The sequence below is a fragment of the Formica exsecta genome, unplaced genomic scaffold (assembly GCF_003651465.1).
Source record: "Formica exsecta isolate Colony F162 unplaced genomic scaffold, ASM365146v1 scaffold120, whole genome shotgun sequence".
NCBI lineage: Eukaryota > Metazoa > Arthropoda > Insecta > Hymenoptera > Formicidae > Formica > Formica exsecta.
The window spans coordinates 3,638,140-3,656,365 of NW_021848537.1; the positions used below are offsets into that span (position 1 = coordinate 3,638,140).

Consider the following 18,226-nt stretch of genomic DNA (forward strand, 5'->3'; position numbering starts at 1 on the left):
AGATTAAAGTAGGGCAAAATATTAAGGGTGATAACCCAAAGTGTCCTAGTCCGACGCGATGCATCCATTTCCGATAACAAAACTGGCTACATGTACTTACATATATATATATATATAAAAGATTATTACTTTTTATGTGTGTATATTTTTTTGCATCCACATTGAAAGGGTTGTTGGTTAAAATTCATCTCTCCCGCGAGGAAACAAAGAGTGAGCCGAGGTTATAATAACCCCCAACCCCGCGCCTTGCCCGTCGAGTGCCGAGAATATTGTTTCGCGTCAAGGAGCCGCTTTTAAAGCGTTAATTTACATTCCTAACGCTGGGCATTCTTTCGCTCAATACAAATCCGATTTTATCGGAATTTTTTTAGGAGTACGAAACCTCTCAGATAACTCCATCCCCTCGTCGTTGTTATTGCCCTATTGATAAGAGGTGGAATTAAATTTCGATGTAATTCGCGGAGAAACTGCGTTCGGGGATCTATATGTGTGTGTTCGAAATTTATTCGTGTAATAAACTTATCGAAAAAACGAGAGAAAGAAGAGAGAACGGCACGGGAATGAGACAATAAAATAATATTATATGGAGAAATAAAAAGAACGTGTATATATAATAATATGGTATAAAAGCAACGGAGAGACTTTGAATGCGCGTTTCTGAGAAATTTTTATACATATCTGCACGATTTTATTCACGGTTGTGATTTACGAAAAAGTGCTTTGACTTTCATATAGACAAGCCACCCCGAAGACGCTGTACATGCACGTAGGCGACGTAAGTTGATCCATTTGGGTGGCTACGATGTTCCGGCAATATCGACTGGCCGGAGATTTATAGAGACGCCCGGAGAATTTTATCGGGGAGCAGAGGGGGAGAAGAGGGGGGCCGTTGATCGATTTATCGAGGCGCCTGCCGCCGACTGCGGACCTACCCGAGCCGAAAGAAAGAAAGGCCTTATGCACGAAAGGAGGAAAGCTCGTCGCTGACTTGACCATAAATTAGAGCGATTTTTCGCGCCCCCCAAGCCTTGATTTACAACCCTGCCAAGCGCAAACGCGTACCCATCATCATCCTTGTAGCGGACTATCTTCCGCTCTCTTTTTCTCTCTCTCTCTTTGTCTCTCCCGAAATACACGGATTTTTATTTCTAATCTTTGTCGCTTGTTTTAGTACTTTTAAATCGTCACCTTTCGTCGGGTTCAAGTGCATTCGTCGAATTTAATAAAAGAGCGTGAAATTTAATAGACACTGCTAGCTTTTTGACAAAATTTTTACTATAAATTAGTGGAATAAAATTAAAGCCTTTTTTAAGTTTCTTAAAATCTCTCTGAGTCTCTAAAATTTTTAATTTTATTTAAAATGAAATTATTTTCTTTTTAATTTTTGATCTTTGTACAAGAAATTGCAACCTTTTGGGTTCCCGGTAAACTTTGGTCTCTTTTCAATCCTCACGCCTTCGACTTCTGACATCCGGTATTTCCCTTTAGAACCTTTCCTCTACTTCTACTTTTGACACTCGCCGTAGCCTTGATCTTTCGCATCCTCGGAATGGCAAGAAGGAAAGGCATTAAATATTGACGTTTCATCCAAAATTCTACCGTTGCCGCCTTTGACACGAACGCCATTAGCTCGGCAGTCGTATCGCGAAAATAAGAGACCGCGACGCGTAGTGAACCATGATGGTGCTGGGATTGCAACTGCCGTTGAAATATCACACTCTACTAGCATACTCGGCATATTAATGTCACATGGCAGAAAATGCGCTTATCGTGTGTGCCCATGAAATTAATTACTCCACAGTCACATATCATCAGCAATCTTGCGACAGGTTGTATAAATATTAAGCTTGTATAAATGTATAATTCTTGATTATTATAGCACTTTCAAATAAATATCTATTTACTTCAATTAACAAGTTATTAAAAAAGTAGTTTAGTATTTTTTAATTTTATATTTTATTAAATTTGATTTTAATTATTTCATTGAGACGGATACAATTGGAGATAAATAAATATACATACTTTTATACGATTCCGCGATATATGCGAGAATTTTTATAAAACTCTTTCTGATAATGATTTTAATATTTTTAGAAAGCTGTTGCAAGAAAATATTACATGTATTCTCTCTCTTGCACAGTTATATTTTTATATTTATTAATATCCCGGGTATTTTTCTCCTATATGTTTATTCGCGTATAAGCCAAATTAATTTCGATAAAAACCGCCCGGCGCGAGATAAACGTGCGCGGGATTTCAATAAACATTCGCGCAGTTAATTGGTAATTAAGAGTCTAAAAACTCATCGGCTATGGAAATGTAATTTCCGATATCGATGCAAAAGGGGTGAGAGGATGGGAGGTTCTTTATCTACGGCGGAATTTATGGTCACCATATCTTCCTGATGCCAGATCGGAAATTCAAGCAATAGCAGTAAAATATTTTTCCCTGATGGAATTTTTTTCCATCAATTTTATACGTATGGACCAGCCGGGATGCTGGACTCATTCCGAGATCAACGAAAAGCAATAGGAGGTGATGGTAGAAGATAGGAATTCTGCATGGTTCGTGAGAGGATTCGAGAGATAGTAGAATCTTCATCCATATCGGGAACGAAAATAAAATCAAAATCAGCTTATATATAATTCGTTAGTTACGATCCGACAAATATTAAAATATTTATTCGTAATCAACGTTACATCTTTTTTTACTATTACATTTTACAATTTTACCACAGCACAAAAATGCGTACTTTTAATGGAAACGAATAAATTAATAATAAATTGAATAAAAAGTAATAAAAGATAAATAATTAATATGTATATCGAGAAAAAAAATTGTATTGTATATAACCATAGTTTCTAAAAATTTCAAAAATTTTCTACGTCTTGCGAGAAGCTTGAATCCTAGAGAATGAACTTGAGTATAAAGCCTTATCCTTATCTGGCAGTTGCCAACGGCGTATTTTGGATTATTATAGCTGCTAGATTGGTCGGATGAACGCGACGCCATAGTCTCACTGCATTAATCCATTAAAGGTCACTGTCTGACGCAGTAAAGTTAATATAAGTAAATTAGAAATTTATCTAACATCTGCTTCCGCCACGTATTTTATAATGAGATCGCCGAGAGCGCCACTCATTACTTCGGTACGCTCCTCTTTTAAATAACCGAGCGATAGCGCCGGTAATATTTTAGACACTCTCTTTAGACCATACTGAACAAAGTGCCTCTCTGTGTCAAATGGCAAATACTAAAAATGATATATTAACATAATGATACGCTATGCAGAAGTATAATGAATATTACAAATAAAATATACTGAAAACAAAATATTGCTTCTCTTTTAGATAACAAAATATCTATTGAAATAATGTCATTTTTTATTAATCAGTAATTTGAACAAACAAACTCTGATATGTTAAGCGCGTGTACTTTATAAATATAAATAAAATAATTAATTTTACTTTTTTTTTAATTCAATGTATCTTAAAATTATAAATGTTCACATGGTTGATTTACAGAAAGCAGCAGAGAGAAAGTTGAGTGTGCGCGATAGTGAGTTAGACGAAGTTAGTCGGGGAACATTTGCGAACATTTACTTGTTCAAAATTAACGACATGTTGAGCGAGAAGAGCGAATTACGAAGCATCCTGCATCAAGAATGACTGCGCTCTTTCATTCTGCATATATCTTTCTCTCGGTAATTATTAGAGTTAAGGGGGACACTTTTCAAAAAGACATTTGTTTGTTCAATTATTGGAATTAAGAATATTTCAATTAAAGTTGATTAAAGTTGAAAACTATCGCAATTAAAGAGGTTTCAATTAGAGAGTTAACCTTTATTTTAAATTTAAATTAGAATCACAAAAACACATCTAATTAGAATCTCAATTTTAATTTCAAATTAGGTCTTTGTTATCTCGAATTGTCGGCTTTTTCAATTGGGCGACAAAACCTATTTAAAATTTGAAGTAATTGATCGATTTTCTACATTCTCTTTGCTCTAGAATTAAAAACTTTTTAAATTTAAGTTAGAAATATTATATTTGCACTTATATATTCTGTATTATTGTTTAATCATACATATCTTGAGTATCATGAGAATATCGAAAAATTATTTTTTCCTAAAATATATTTAAATCAAATATATTTTACTAATTTTTACTATACATATATGTATAAACAATACATTTTTACCCTTATTTTTATTTAATATTTATAACTATTATTATTATTTACTATCAGTAATATTTATAAAATATATATTTTACATTACACTTGTCTCTCGTTATTAATAACTAAAAATACTTTATTTTTAAATAGACAACTTTTGATAGAGACCGTGCATGGTCTTTTTTGGGAAAACGGACGATGTTGGCACGCAGAAAATCCGCTTTATAAACGTGTCATCATCGAGCTCGGACAGGCGATGAGAACTCGTGCCGATAACCCCATCGCGATCCATCATCAGCCGGAGCGATACACGACAATAGCTCCGCTCTCATTAATTATTTTTTTTCCCCTCCTCTTCCTTCTCAACTCTCTTCCTTTTTTTTTCATATTCGCGTTCCAAAACCGCACGCACGTCACGGCTGTTTACCGTCCCCGCATCCCAGCTGCGTCGCTCCGTGAATGGCTTTTGGTAGACGAGAGACGAATCGGTTGTTATCATCTATCAAGTGCCATCGTCGCAGACAGACACCGTCAGCAAAATCGCGTCGCTTTTTTTTACGCTTGAAATTTGTCGTTGGCGCGCGCCCGAGACACGAGGTATTAAAAAATCATCACACAAAAAGTTCTTTTCTCGACGAAGGAGAAGCGGGATTTGAAACTTTGTCAAACTCCGGAATCAAACTCTTCCTGTCATGTCCTTTTATTGGTTCAAACACCTTTCCATAAAAATAGCCATTATATTAACAATATTTATAACGATTTTTTTGTAGTATATAATGTATATTATCTAAAGTTTTAAACAATTTTTTAAACTTATTAATTTTTCTCTCAATTTATTCTTTTATTCCTTTCAATCTCATTCTCTTGAAACGCAAAATTCTTTACACTTTGACGAAAATTCGTTCTGGAAATCTCCATCGACTTTCTATCATGCAATTATGCTCGTCATTTTTCCGTATCTTGTTACGCAAATGTAATATTATAAAATTGCAATTTATCGATGCAATTCAACAAAGTCTCTCGTATCTCGGGAATATTGGAAACGGGCTTTTAATGAAAATCGAAATGGCGTTTTAATATCGGCGATGGTAATTAGTAAAATATCATTAATAACGATTAACGAAAGCTCTTGCTAGCTCCGAATAAAGGAGTTTGTTAATGCGCGAAATAGTCTCGAGTCGCCTATTAAATTACTTGATGTCATTTTTTTATATTACTTTTACTTTAGCATTTACATTTATATCGAACCAATTCCAATAAAATTCTTTATTGCTTTAAATATAAAAATGTATATACATATAAATCTCGTGCAGTCAATGATAAATTATCTTAAATTTAATTAAGAGAAAGAAAAAAGGGACAATTTTCTAGCATTACGCCACATTTGCCTGGGAAATTTACGGACAGATCTAGAGCTCGTCACGTCGTATTGCAGTTGTCTCCGACTATTGATTGTTCCCTCCGGCAACTGTTGCCGCGTGACCTGGCCTGAGCCAGGAAACATCTTCTTGTAATCCCCTTGTAATTTTAAAGAGATAAAGTTCCCCTAAAATTGCTCGAAAAAAAACCAGAATTCATCTACATATTTGATTTGCGAGAATTGAAAAAAATTTTTAAATTTTTTATCGAAAATCTTTCACAACGTAGAATATTAAATACTGTGGCTTCAAATTTAATTCTAATGATAATTCTACTTTAATATGGGACATGAAATACGATGTGATATATAAAAAGATTTAGATTAAAATTCGATGACGTAAAATTTTTTGGAATTTTATGAAAATTTTCTTGCCTGCATTTTTAGCATTAAATATGTAAAAGCTTACTCTTTCACAAAACTTCATATGAGTTTACTTTTATACAAGAACAGAAAGAAAAATTAAATTTGTCGAGTATTTGATTTGACTTCTTTGGCTTCTCGTTGAACCATTCTTTCATTAAAATACACGTTCCATAACTTCTTTCCCATAACTATTTAAACACAAATCTCGACGGTTGCACTCGAAAAATCTCGTTTCGCGATAATAACGAAACTTCTCTCGGGCCGTGTTCGGCCCAAATTATTCGTCGACTGTTCGGGACGAGGGCGCGCATAATGCGGCCGATTACGCGAGGGGTCCGAACGAAACGAACGAACGAACAAAAAAAAAAATATGCGGTGCTTTTTATGTATTTCCACTAGCGAAATTTCACGACGCAAAAATCTCGACCGACGGCGGAATTCATTCATGCTCATTTATGCGACCCTTATCGGCGTTCGCAGGGCAACGAGATGAAGGTTGAAAATCCGAAAAGCACGAGAATCTTAAATGATCCGCCACTCGTCCCGTTTCCCACTTTTGTCAGGCTATCTATGAGACAGATTCCGCAAATGGAGATTCGCTCATTCTGTCACGGGCTAAAGGGATAACGTGAGGGGTACGTAAAGTAGTTTGAGATTGTTCGCCGGATAAGAAGACCACCCCTCGTTGTCGGACTTACAACTGAACACATAGTTAACACGCTAAGCAGAATTTCACGGTATTATACCTATTTAAGTGTCGTGATATCCTTGTCAGAGAGACGTCAGAAAGGGTGGCGATGTCAGAAAAAGAGAATGAAGTGTATTTGAAATTATACGAAGAAAGTTTGTGCGCAGACAAGAAGAGATATACGACTAGAAGACTATGTATATTTGACCGTTTGTTTTTTAACTTCTTTTTTTAACGTTTTTTATTAAGAGAGACGCGAGATAGCATCGAATATATAAAAATAACGACAGCCGTCCGTCATGTTCATTTTATCGTCGAGCGTTATTGATTCTTCTTTTCTACAACTTTTACATCTCGAATTTTTCGACTGAAGAAAATAATAATGATGCAACATCACAATTTAATGGTATTTTTGTGATGTAACTTGATCTTAGTTTGAATAAAAATGTTTGCCGCGAAAATCACGAGTAATGAAATGCGAAAACTGCAAAAGGATATTGTTCTTTTTTCTTTCACCGGCTTTAAACCTACCGTACGCGCCGATTCGGAAAATGATATCGACAGAATCAAGTAGACGGTTAAGCCGATATTGAGGAGAATTTATCGTGAAGGACCTCGATTGAGAGCCGGGACAAGTGTGATACAAGAATTGCGTTTATGTTCGTCGAATTCGTGAATCCTCAAATCAAATGTCCGGGATTTGCGGATGATATTTGATAATCTCTCTAGAAAGAAAATCCGAAATTTCTTAAAAATTGTAATTTCTGAAACTTAAATTGAATATATTTAAAACAAACTAGAAAAAAAAAGATTGAAAAACATGATTTTTACATGAAGATAGCGTTTCAAATTATCTATTTCTCTTCCGAAAAATTAAAAAAAAAATGGATATTTTAATCATTTTTAGATACACCCACCCCTTCAACTTTTCGATTAATCTTGCATCACTTGTTGCGTCTTCCTTGTTTGAAGCGAACAATTATCCCGCGAGGAAATCGAAAGAGGGGACGATAATGATAAGATTTACGAGGGTAGTAAACGTCGTTGTCCTGAGTAGACGTATGGCGCAGTTGTCAGGACATCCCTAATAAGACGAGTGTATCCGTTATATACGTCGCTCCCGGACTATATGCAAGCTTTTACCGCGGCGATTCCGCTGTGAATACAAGCAATGAATGCAGCCGTGATAACCGCACCGTCGTCATCCTTATCTGTACGCCGTAATCCTGCCTGTGTCACTGTATAGCTCGCAGGACGACGCGATAAAGTGTGCTGCATTGCAGTCGCACCCCAGCAATGCCGCCGCGCATCATTGTGCTACTTTATCCTGATGTTAAACCTGCTGCCCACTTTTCTTTCAGTTTAGCCATTTTCTATTTCTCTTTTTACTTACGCTTGTTTTTATTTCTTTCCTTTTTGCGCAATAATTTGAAAAAACAAAATATTTTCTGAGAGAGAGGATTAAATGTAGAAAAATTATATATAAATTTTAGAATAATATTTTTCAGACTAATAAATATTGTGTGGATGAAAGCTCTAACTCAATTCTGGTAACATAAAATTTGAAATTTCCTGTGGAAAACGCGAGTATATTTAATATATTTTTATATTTATATATATTTAATATATCGCTTTATTTCTAAAGAAATAATTTATCTAAAAATTTAATGAAAGATTATATAATAAAAATTTTACTTTTTTCTCTTTTTTTTTGTTCTCTCTTTCTAGAATCCTTTCAGTATAGGATATCAAATATTGTGGTAATAAAAGTTTCAATTTCAATTCAACGAAATTTAACAATATTTATTTAATCTCTTGACATTTAATTGGCAAAAAACTGCGGTTATATTTGAATTTAACGAGTATTTCCTCGAGAATTTTTTCGATTTAGGATATCGAATATCGTGTGGCAATGAGAGAGTGCTGAAATTGAATTTTGATAGCGTAAAGTCAATCTGGATCTCAGCTTGTGGAAGATAAAGTTTTGATTCATGCATGATGAATGCACAATCTGTTTTCCCCTAGCTAGCGGCATTTGCCAGCCGGGGGGTTTGTAAGGATTAAAGGAAGGGTTCCTAAGAAGGCGGATGCAATATCGAGTTTGTAAAATAAAGCGATCTAACGGGAACGCAGGTACTTCTCGTTTACCATCCAACGATATCAAACTACGGAGCACCGCTTTATGAATATGTAAAGTCCGTTAGAGGCATCCCGGCAAATTGTTTGCGGATCGCATCAAATATTGACAGGGCGCTTGTAAATTTATTCACGGCCGAAATAATGTATCGCGGCCGCGAGATGAGTTGAAGTCGCGATATTTTCTCTTCTATGGGAAATGAGATTCTAACTCTCTCTCTCTCTCTTTTTCTCTTGCAAAAAACAATGCTGTACAATTGCGAAATCCTTTGGTACACTCTGAATTCCGAATTTCCGGAAATTTTTGATATCGGAAAATGGTTTTTTTCTTTATAGATTTTCTATATCGGATTCCAATATTTACATTCTCGAATATTGTACATTCGAGATTCTCGTATCTACTTTTCAAATTAAAGTTGCGAATTATCAAGTTTTCTTTCGCACTTTTAAAGAAATTCTTGAAGATCTGTGCACAAAAATTATACATGTATAATCTTTTATAATTTTAAATATAATATGTATGTTTTATTATATAAACAAGATTTCTTGTTCTTATAATTTTACAAAAAATAATAATTTTTATAAAACAATTATTTATAATTATATATATATATATTATTTCTGATGCTTTGATTTTTTCTTGCAGTAATAAATAATCGCGCAAAATATGTAGTTTGATAAAGACCGTACTACTATATTATTACTCGAGTGTCGCTATGCGGATGACAACAATGCCGTGGAATGTAAACAATAGCACGTTATATAGACTGCCAAGGCTGAACACTGTGTTATTATTAATTCTCGTTGCCTTCCCCCAAAATACTTTATAAAATATATCTATATAAAATATTATATACTCTCTTTTAAAATTATAAATTAATTATTTATTGAACGATTGATTTATCACAGGGCCTTTCGTTACTTTAATTACTCGATCCTGCGATCGTGTTCTACTGCATATTTCAATCCAAATAGCAAATTATTTCAAAAAGACATTTCTTTTTTTAGATATTTGCAATTTTTTAATTGCAGTTTATATTAAATAATATATGATTAAGAAAATAAATGGTGCGCACTTTGTAATATTCTAGTCAAATAAAAAGGTTATTCCAATGCATTAAGAAATTGAAAAAGAATGACGGAAAGAAAGTTTTAGCGCTTTCGTTATTACAGGATGTACGCACAATTACCAATAGAATTCTCCCGCGAGTTTCTAATCGTATGAAACAGGTTTTAGCGAACAACATGTGTCCGGGGATTTTCGGGCAATCGGCGGAGTCGCCAATTAGGAAGCACATGAGGAAGCTACAAGGACGATAATGAAAATAATAATTAGCCTGCGCGGTTGCGGTCCATTAATTGATTTTGCCGCCGAATCGTCATCGTTCTGGACGGTCACTTAATTAACATGACCGGGCAATCAAGCGACCGTTTACTCCCCTAATCGCATTGGTGCCATTTATTTTCCGCGACGCGTTTATTCTTGCAGAAGCAAATGCCAAATTAATCTGGAGCGCAAAATTAATTTTTTACACATTATTAGAAAAACTTTTTCTGCGTTATTAATTTAAATTATATATTTTTTTAAAGAATTCTAAAAAAAAATTAATATTAATATTAATATAATTGAAATAAAGTTTAGTATAACTTAATCTTTACCAGCTTAATTTAATGAATAAAAAAGCTTTCTAAGTATTTTATCTTTAATATAAAAAACTATTTGATTCTTACTAATTGTGATAAATTCAGAAAAATAACGAATAACCGCAATTCTGCGAAAAATCTGGCAGGGATTAGCTGTAAACTGATTGATGAGACTCGTCGTACAGTCGTCGCATTTCACGAGGGTTCAGGGAAGGGTTGAAGGCTGCAGAAGGCAACAGGATGATCGTGATGCGGGCTGTTATCGCGAGGATGGTGACGCGTGATTTGTTGAATTATAGCCGGTACCGGGTCTGGCCGCAGCGATCACCCTCGCGTGTTCACCCTTCCGGCATTACCATGTTAAATCAGATTGACGCACCCCTTTCGTGTGTGCGAGCCACCGCCGCTTGTTTTAATTACCCCAAGAGCGATAGGCGACACGTTGCCCGACACGCATACTTGTTCGTAACTTGAACATAACTCAAATGTAAGTTTCGAAAGGATCCTTTTTCTTATGTAATTATCACATCACAACAATAACAAATTAAATATATGTATCTAATTTTTATTTATTTTTGAATAGCATTCTCTCTCTTTCTGTTATCTAATTTATATCATGTTGCTTCGATTAATTGGTTTATTAATAATTTTATTCTACATATATTTGCTTATTGTTGAAGAAGTGGAATGAGATTCTAATCTTGTGCCATGCAAATTTTTTAGACACATTCTCTCTTAACTACTAACGATAAGCGTGATCCTTAATAATTCATTATCTTAAAGAATGTAACCATTCAATAACTAGTCGGTGCAGTTTTTGTCTTCTCAGGACACACATACCGTAATTCTTTATCGAACTGTCAAAACTTCCTTAGAAGCTCAGGAGACTGAAAAATGACCCTTTAAGGATGCGCGATGCGAACTATCAAATGTCAAAAGTTTCGATCGATCACAGGATAATTTTATTGATTACAGCCGGCGCGAGGGACGGCGGCGGCAGAAGATATCCCGTGATTGTGTTCGTGCATGGCGAGAGCTACGAATGGAGCAGCGGAAATCCTTACGACGGCAGCGTCCTGGCGAGCTATGGAGGCGTCGTCGTCGTCACCATCAACTACAGACTCGGCATCCTGGGTAAGTCATGACAGATTTCTTTCGTTCCCGATTCGCGGTCGACGCCTAGATCTTCCTCCCAGTTCCGGAATCCCGGATTTCCGAGAGAAACCTTCTGTTTTTTTAAATCTATAAGTCCAGGAAAATCCTCGTATTTCGAAAAGCTTTGGAGTACATTTTTGGAGTTGAAAACCGTCTTCTATTTTTAAATTTTTGACAACACTCTGTCTCTTTTAATTCCTAAAAAATTATGCAAATTTTTTGGTATTAATTTGAGAGATTCTTTGATTACTACATTTCTTGTTTTCTCTTTACAGAATTTCAAATTCCATATATTTCAATTATTTCAATTATTTTACTCCCGAATACAGATACAAAAAAAACATGGAGAAAAGAGGAGTAAAAGAGATTCTCGAAATTATAATTCTTTTAAAAAATTTGCTCCGAATTTCCAATTTATTTGCAGGTTTCCAATCTTTTATTTTTTAATTTCTCTACCTCTCTTCTACGTTAAATACATCAATGATTAACCTCGTTTGTCAAGTCAGATATAACTTTCGCGAACAGTTCGAAACTCAGATAAATCACATATGTTAGTTGCTCGCTTAATGGTGTGAAACACTGGCTCCCAGCAGTTGAGGTCTGAAACGAGCCAGTCAACCGTAGCTCATTAGCTATTTAGGGCCGGTTGCACTGACGTCACTTACCCCCAAGTATGTTTACCCAATTTTCCTGCTCTATCCAGAGGCAACATCCAGACTAGAAGGCCATGATCGCAAAAGGGATGAGCTAGGCAGAGTCGGTATTAGTGCAACCGATCCTTGAAACCTGGTTGATTGATTCAAAATACCCGTCTCACCTCGCTCGAGACCGCGCGAGATGCCATTAGACCCGACTTGTTACTACGTGACGTTTGACGTACGACGCTCGTCCACGAGAATAAGAAGCCGTGGAAAAAGCTTAGGAGCGAGTGGCGATAAGTTTTGGCCGCGAACGCCACGGGGATTGCAAGTTCCGGTGCGACCCGGCTTGTTGCCTGGCAACCCAAGCAACCAAATCTAATAGGAAACTCATTACGGCCAGGTCTTCCGTTTCACCAAACTAAATTCTTGACTCCACCCGCTTCCTCTCTCTTTCTCTCTTTCATTCTACTCTTCGATGCGACGGCAATCCCTGATCTCGTCTATCATCCTCATCCCATACTGGGTGTTTTAATATCCTCTCATTCAAGAATATAACCAAAAAAAAAAAGATAAAAACCATAGATAAAAAGATCAAACCAAATTAAAGAATTTCGCGTCTAGGTTAAAGAAGATTATTAAAATCAGATTATATAATCGAGTTATTATTATAATAAAATTATTTGCAAGATTAGATTAGATTAAATTAAATTAGATTAAACTTTATATGCGCGCTACTTAATCAAACAATTAATATAGAAGAGCGAATGTGAAAGAGCGCACGAAGGAAACTTTTCTCATCGAACCTAAAAGATGGCACGTGAGATGACAGCGGACAATAAATTCAAATTCGGGAATTTGGTAACGGGCGGGCTGAAAAACAAAAAGAGTCGTGAGGAAAAAAAAACACAACAGAGAGTAACTGGATAAAATGGCGACGCGCAGGAAATTTCACTCCGCGCGGCAACCGCAATTTTTTTTCCCCCTTCGCTGTCTCGCGCTCTCGCGTTTTTACTCCCCCTCCCCCTATTTTCCTTCGTTTCGGAAAAATGATGCGACGCTTTGTGAGCGCCGCACCGACCGGCGATATCAACCACCGTCCTCACCACTCCTTTCCCCCCCCCCCTTTCTGACGCCCCTCATTCGCGCGTGTATACCAGCGTGTACCGGAAAATTTAAATCAACGAATAGCGTTCAGCAGTTCCATTGTAACGAGAAGAATAGGAGACGCGGAAGCGCGATGCGACAGATACGCCGGAGGTTGAATATCAAATGGGACATGACCGGTGCTTTATTTCTATTCTGCTTTCACGTTCGTACCTCTTTCTGTGCGTGTAAACGCGCGGACGAAAAAGCTTTGTACGCTTTTTTTCTCCCTTCTCTCCCCCTTCCACCATTTTGACGTAAAGCACGAAGGATCGTTATTGGATCAGATCAGACATGGCAGTCCGGAGACTGGAAGGCGAGACGAGAAAACGTCTCGTAAGACGGAAAAGAGATTGTAACGTCGTATGGGAAGAGATGCAAACGTCGTATTGCATCAAAGTCTCGAAAGAATTTAATCCTGCAGGAATCCAATGTTCCAAAAATCCAAGGAAACATTTGGCGAAGATATGAACACATCGCACCGTCCACGCAATATAACGAAGATCAGATGATGTCAATAATGGAAACATCCAATTACATACGAATTTTCTTGTATAAAGAGAAATGTATTTACTTCCATTTTATTGTACAAAAAGAAAGCGAATACAATAATCACACTGCAAGAGAACTCGATCTATAAAAATTTCAGTTAAAAGAGAAAAAATAGAGAGATAAACTTTTATGAAAATAATTATAACAATAATTTAATTTTTGAATAGAAAGTTTAAAAAATTTACGAAAAGAAGCGAGTATTCCATAAAACAATTTAATCAAGTTTTTTTATTGACAAGAGAAATTTTTTATTAAAAAGATTGCACCAACAATGCAAACATTTTTCTCATAAAGATTCTGAAAATAATACAACGATTCTATATAAAATTTTCTATTAGAGAAAGCAAGCTTGCAAAATCTCAAGATACTGAGAAAAAAGACGAATATCTTCCTGCACAGAAATTTGATCAGGCGGGTATTTATTAAACAATCTACGAGAGCCGTCTGATACTATCTAATCCTGTAAGGATTTATACGAACTTATCTAATCCCGTAAGGGCTTTAGAAAGGAGAAGACTGGGCGTTTTTCCACTCAACACGGCTTTCCAAATTATCGATTTGGCAAGGCCAGCGGAAAACAGTCGGCGCAACATCGTTGACCTAGATCCTGACGACAGTAACGCCTCCCTTGTTAAGGCACCGAGTGCCCTAAAGTTAATGTGCGCCGGCAAGTATATATATTATATATATACACGGTGGCGCGGCTTGTAATAGAAATGATCCTCTTAGCTGCCTCGAAGAACAACCCTCACGTATGTCGGCGGGTAAATATGACAGATAATTTAATGGCGCGGGGCTTCGCGAGGCAAACACCGCCGGACCGAACGGCGAGTCTTACTACTGAAAATATCACGTCCGAACTTGCCAGTTGCAACAATCATCGTGCTCGCGATCTAATTCCGGTCGAATGAAAGAAAGGAAAAGGCGGAAACCATCTTCCCTTCAAAAGGGTCGACCCGACTCAATTAACGCTAATCTAATTTCCTCCTCTCTATCTATATTAAAAGAGAGAGACTGGAACTATAATTGACTACATGGATAGCTGACACTGCTGATAATTCCCAGTTTTGCGAAATGCAATTAGGAAATTGCTTGACGGATAATTATTCGCGAAAAGTTTCCTATTTTTTTTTTTCTTGTTAATCTTGACAATTCTTATATGGAAATGTCAGAAAAAAAATAGTAGAACAATTTGCCATTAACAGAACTCATCCTATAATTGAAAACAGTCACAATCGTTGATTAAAAATACTTGGTTGGCATTAGCTCCTTATCCGAAGATCGTGCCAACATAATTTCTTTCGCATTTGTTTGTTTTTGCGATAGTATTATCCCGACAAAATAAATACAGCAATAAACATGAGCAAATCTTGGACATCTGGCAGATTTACGAATCTAGATTTATTCGGCGGAAGCGGAAGGGAACGAATAAAGTCGGTCCGTTGACGAATGTGTATTTCGACGAGGGCAAAGTCGAACGATTTGTGTATCGTGACAATGCCGTGGCCGACAAGCCGGGTAAGACTGTTGCCACTGGCGCCATCCGGCCGTCATAAATATCGCCTCGACTCCGCCAATTGATAGCGATATCTCTCGTTCGGCGAAACGATACGCAAAGTAGGACGTGATACGTGTCTGAACACTAAATCATACCGCTCGCTCGCCCCAGACGGGCCAATCTCTACATCCTCTCCCCAGCCATTTAATCCCTTCACGCAGAAGGGGGTGCGACACACAGCACACATACACACGCGTCCGGTGGTCGGACAGTACAAAATCTAGCTCAAATAATTCGGACAGTCCTGCGAATGGATATCGCACAAAAATCACAACTTCCCCACTCGAGCAGAATGAATAATTACGTAAATTAAGTTTTATGCTGTCGAATAAGACGGTCGTCCCTTTCAAAGATATGTAAAAATTTTTTTCATCAGAGAAAAATAAAAAAGAATCTTGGTAATCATACATTAGTGGTAAAAACATATTTCTAACATTTGAAAAGACATTTTTACGCAATTAATAAAGAATTGATGTAATTGTGTATACATATCATTAAAGCGATTAATTAGACTCAAGTATAATAAGCATTATAATTATCCTACGTTTCGTCGTATCTAACGATTTATTTCGCCTGTCGCCCGATGGTCCGCGACAGGGAACGATCGGAATTAGCACTATCGGTAGTAATTCCGGCACGATCACGGTGATGTTATACTAGCCGTAACCGCGGCGATAATGGACCGTCGCGCGCTAACCATATAAGCGGGGCTTGTTTTGATTGCAGGCTTTCTAAACGCCAACACAGACTCGCACTTACGCTCGCCGGCGAATTACGGCCTGATGGACCAGATAGCGGCGTTACACTGGGTGCAGGAGAACATCGCTTATTTCGGCGGCGATCCGAAAAATGTCACGCTAGTGGGACACGGCACCGGAGCCGCCTGCGTTAACTTCCTGATGACCAGCCACGCGGTACCCGATGGTGAGTCACCCCTTCTTCCTCCAACTCGTAATGTGTATTATAAAATTTGTATTCAACGCGAAAACTTTTACTTCTTTCTCTTTAGATAATTATTTAAAAAAATATATATAAAGCGCAATCTACATTAAACAATTCTTATTATAATAAGAAAATTTTAATAAGCAGATTAAAAATTTTTCAATTCATTAGATAAATTATAATAATTATGTCTTTTTTCAATAAGAAAAAATTAAGACTCGAAACTTCGACCGACGTTAATCCATAAAAAAATGCGATTGGTCCAAGACATTTTACATGTCTATTATACATGAAAAATATTGCATAATTTTATTCAGGAGCCAAAATATATCTTCTTGGATGCTTCTAGAGAAGTAATCCTAGCAACTGTTTATTGTCTTGGATCAAGTCATGGAGAATTGTTCCTCTTGTCGCGTCACGACATGGAAACAGATAACGTCACGCAGAAACAACGGGGTGAAACGGGTAGGGGCGGAGAGAAGGGAGAAGGGGCACAGGTCGAAGAGCGAGAAGCCGCACGAGACAATGATACGGAGGAGCTAGGAATAATGGGCTGGTTTACCAGACGCCATAAATTACGAGGGAATCAGCTGGCCCGACCACCATTGACAACTCGCAGCTGTAGTGAATTATCATCCAGAAGGTCCCGGCGATAAGCTCTGCGGTTCCGAAACAGATTGTGACACTTTGTTTTTTGTCGCCTCGCGCTGATAAAAGCAGGACCGTGTGACTCGTCGAAGAATACGACGAAGAATAATGGCGAGCGATTTCCGACCAAAAAATTATATCGCACCTCTTCTCTTCTCGCTCGTTATCCTATTTTCGCGCAAAAACTGACCGCGGTACAGCGCGATAAATAATACAGAATAATAAGATTTAAGTTCTCTCATATATATCTATAATAAGTATGTATAATTAAATTAGAAGGATAATTTATTCTTGGAATTTTTCTTTTAATTCCCACTTTTAATTTCTATATAATCTTACATCTTAGATTCCGATTTTTTCAGATGTTAAGTTTTCAATTTCTTTGTTTTACGTTCTCTTTGCTATTCTCCTTGAATACCTTATACGCTTGAGTCTTTGAATCTTGGCTTCTTTAAATTCAGATTTTTCGATTTCTCGATTACTGGATCCTGCATCTTGAATCTCCAAGTTTCTTGGTTCTTTGTGGATCCGGTTTTTTCTTTTAGATTTCAATGTTCTCCTTGATACCTTGTTTCCTTTGATCCTGCACCTTTAATTCGTCGGACGCTTTGGCTCCTGAAATCCTGTTCCCTCGAAGGAATTAATTAATCCTCGGGTATTATGGAGGACTGCCATTAAATCCAAGTAACGCGACGGAATTTGAGCCGGCGATAATCCTTTAATAGTCCTTTAATGTCGCGAGCTTCGACACCGTCTTATCGTTCGGTGTCGTCCTCTTGACGACGACGGATATCGGAAGAACGAGGCCATCTTGATTCCGTAATGTCGGAAATACGTCGAGAACGCTGTCCCTCAGGATATTCAGAGTTTACTCCGATATCTCTATAGCTAAATGAATGAGATCCAATAGGATATCGACATGTATCGGGTCGTTAAGATCGCTCTAGAAGACACATTTTACGTTGAATATTCAGATTTAGACCGACCGACCAAATTGGGATTACGCGTGGAAGAATATCGCTTGTCGCTTCTAGTTTACTAAAGCTGTTCCGCATTACATGTTCGTATACTCAAATATTGCGAGTATTCTCTCTGCAATTTCTTAGATACCGATAGAATTTTAAAACTTGCTTGCGCGCAAAAGTTGAATAATAATTATA

At 36.9% G+C, this 18,226-nt stretch overlaps 1 protein-coding gene across 2 annotated transcripts in view; it reads left to right on the forward strand.

Moving 5' to 3' along the window:
* Window positions 1–18,226, forward strand: part of LOC115242320 (neuroligin-4, Y-linked) — a 126,554-nt gene that overhangs the window by 96,358 nt on the left and 11,970 nt on the right. For both annotated transcript variants that reach the window (XM_029818537.1, XM_029818547.1), the window contains exons 2-3: window positions 11,403–11,561; window positions 16,203–16,400. In XM_029818537.1, the coding sequence (XP_029674397.1) occupies window positions 11,403–11,561; window positions 16,203–16,400 (357 nt within the window). The remainder of the gene's footprint in view (window positions 1–11,402; window positions 11,562–16,202; window positions 16,401–18,226) is intronic.